We start from the raw sequence: 2,500 nt of genomic DNA on the forward strand, positions 1-2,500 counted from the left end.
GAGGGCGTTGTGTTTCTCCAGGAACGTGTACAAGGACTACCGTCAGCTGGAGCTCGCCTGCGAGAACCAGGAGGACGTGGACGGATGGAAGGCGTCCTTCCTCAGGGCCGGTGTCTATCCAGAGCGCGCGACAGTAAGATAGGAACACACACATACACACACACACACAGCGTAGACATAATTACAAGAAAAAAAAAATATATGCAGTATATTCCAAACCGTGGTTTATGTCTTTAATAAGGGTCTCAAATGATCAATGTGGTGTTTTTTTGCATTGGCTCATGGTTTCTATCTTCTCATGATCTCGCTGTGGAACCTTGCAGGAGAAGGAAGGCAAGGTACGTGGTCTTTGTCCTCCATCACGTCGACTCCTTGTCTCTTTGTTGGTTTCGACTCCTACCGTCTATATCCATTGATGTCATTCGTCTTCTCCCTTGGCAACACGCCCGTAAATCTGTCTCTCCCAGAGTGATGGCGGAGATGAGAACGGCTCGGATAATTTCATGCACAGCATGGACCCCCAGCTGGAGAGGCAGGTGGAGACCATCCGGAACCTGGTGGACTCCTACATGGCCATCGTCAACAAGACTGTCCGCGACCTGATGCCCAAGACCATCATGCATCTCATGATTAATAACGTGAGTCATTGAAACGCCCCCGAAGACCTTTCTCGGTGGTGCAGCGATCACCCCGCAGGAGTGACGTTGAATAACACCGCCTTCCTCTCCAGACGAAGGAGTTCATCAATGCGGAGCTCCTGGCTCAGCTGTACTCGTGCGGCGACCAAAACACGCTGATGGAGGAGTCCCAGGAGCAGGCGCAACATCGGGACGAGATGCTGCGGATGTACCACGCCCTGCGGGAGGCGCTCAACATCATCGGCGACATCAGCACCACCACCATCACCACCGCCATGCCCCCGCCCGTGGACGACTCCTGGCTGCAGGTGCAGCGGGTCGGCTCCGGGGGAAGGTAGGGTGGATGGATGGATGGATGGATGCATGGAGAGAGCGAGAGAGATAGCACAGAGGCTAACAACAAAAATCAGTAAAAGTGATAAAATAATAATTTATAAAATATAAATAAATTTAATAAAATAAATAAAAACAATGTAAGTATATAAAAGAAAATGCCAATATGGAATAAGCATAAGAATTAAATACAATAGACCTAAAAATTTTGCGCTTAACAAAAACAAAAACCTTACAATAAACAATAAACCTGAAAACAAACAATTAACAATACAAATTTGGCAACGTACAATAACCTGATAAACAATATATATGAACCTAAAAATGCACAAACATCAATGAAATAAACCTGAAAACAAGAAAAGAAAATGGCAACATACAACAAAGCGACAAAATGGACAGTAAACAATACAAATATTCCTAAAAATAAACCCGAAAAATAAACCTAAAAAGAAACATTGAATAATGAAAATTTGACAAATAGACAATAAACCATTTCAACACATTTCCATCCCACCAGATCTCCTGCTACCAGTCCAACTCCAAACCGGAGAGCTCCCCCCGGCCCCCCGGCCCGCCCAGGCTCCCGTGGGCCCCCCCCCGGGCCTCCTCCCGCCGGCGGGCCCCCGGTCCCCTCCCGCCCCGGGGCCTCTCCGGACCCCTACGGCGGGCCCCCGCCCACGGTGCCCTCTCGGCCTAACCGCGCGCCCCCGAGCGTGCCGAGGTGAGTAGTGGACCTCAGAGCGCCGCCTCCTTCCAAAGAATCCCCCTCCCTCCAAACCGCAGGAACCTTCCTCCATCCAGGGTTTCCGCGGGGAGGGGAGGGGGGGAAAACCAAGCCTGGCAACCCAGCCGCTAAGCTCACGCAATACGATCATGACGTAGCGATCCAAGCTGAAGTGTGAATGCTCTTTGTTGCTAAGGGGGATGTGACGACGCCTGGATGAGGGCACGAAGGAGGTAAATAAGAGCCGGAGAGGTGTTGGTGTGATAGAATATAGACGGATAGACCCGTAGACAACGAGCCGGGGTTTTGGTGTTTTGGGTCGCCGGCACATTTGACACGCTTCTAACCCCGAAACAGACAACGCATATTGCCCGGCGTGACTTCCCGTGTCCCCTCCGCCCGTCGGCGCGCCGGGCTGACGGAGGCTTAAAAGAAATCGGGGGCGCTCCGTAATACACGCCGCTTCTCCTCTTCCTCCTCCATCCTGGCGCTTTTCCTCTACGCACCTCTAACCGTCGCCCCGCGTTTGCCCCCGCCCCCCCCTTGGGTCGTGAGCCGGCCGACCCCCTCTCTGACCCCTTTGATCGCCACGGTAGCGGCTTGCCTTTCCCTCTCGGACCGCGGGTGGACGCACGCGTCGCCGGGCGAGGCTCTCAAGTCGCGTAAATCCGGCAAAATCAATTCCCCTATTCGGGTTTTCCCCGGAGTCCGGAGAGCCGAGCGGCCCCGCCCGGCGACGCGCGTCCGTTTCTCCCACGCCGCTCTAACCTGTCTGTTTGCAATACCTCTCCTTCTTCTTTCT

General features: G+C 52.9%; 1 protein-coding gene across 3 annotated transcripts in view; it reads left to right on the forward strand.

The window, feature by feature from the left end:
- dnm1a (dynamin 1a) overlaps window positions 1–2,500 on the forward strand; it is a gene marked incomplete at its 3' end in the record, with an annotated part of 43,500 nt that overhangs the window by 39,766 nt on the left and 1,234 nt on the right. For 2 of the 3 annotated variants that reach the window (XM_080017581.1, XM_080017582.1), the window contains 5 exons: window positions 22–133; window positions 324–338; window positions 468–638; window positions 731–972; window positions 1,492–1,695. In XM_080017581.1, the coding sequence (XP_079873707.1) occupies window positions 22–133; window positions 324–338; window positions 468–638; window positions 731–972; window positions 1,492–1,695 (744 nt within the window). The remainder of the gene's footprint in view (window positions 1–21; window positions 134–323; window positions 339–467; window positions 639–730; window positions 973–1,491; window positions 1,696–2,500) is intronic. The other variant, XM_080017580.1, reaches the window with a different exon arrangement.

The sequence above is a fragment of the Zeus faber genome (genome assembly GCF_960531495.2).
Source record: "Zeus faber genome assembly, chromosome: 17".
NCBI lineage: Eukaryota > Metazoa > Chordata > Actinopteri > Zeiformes > Zeidae > Zeus > Zeus faber.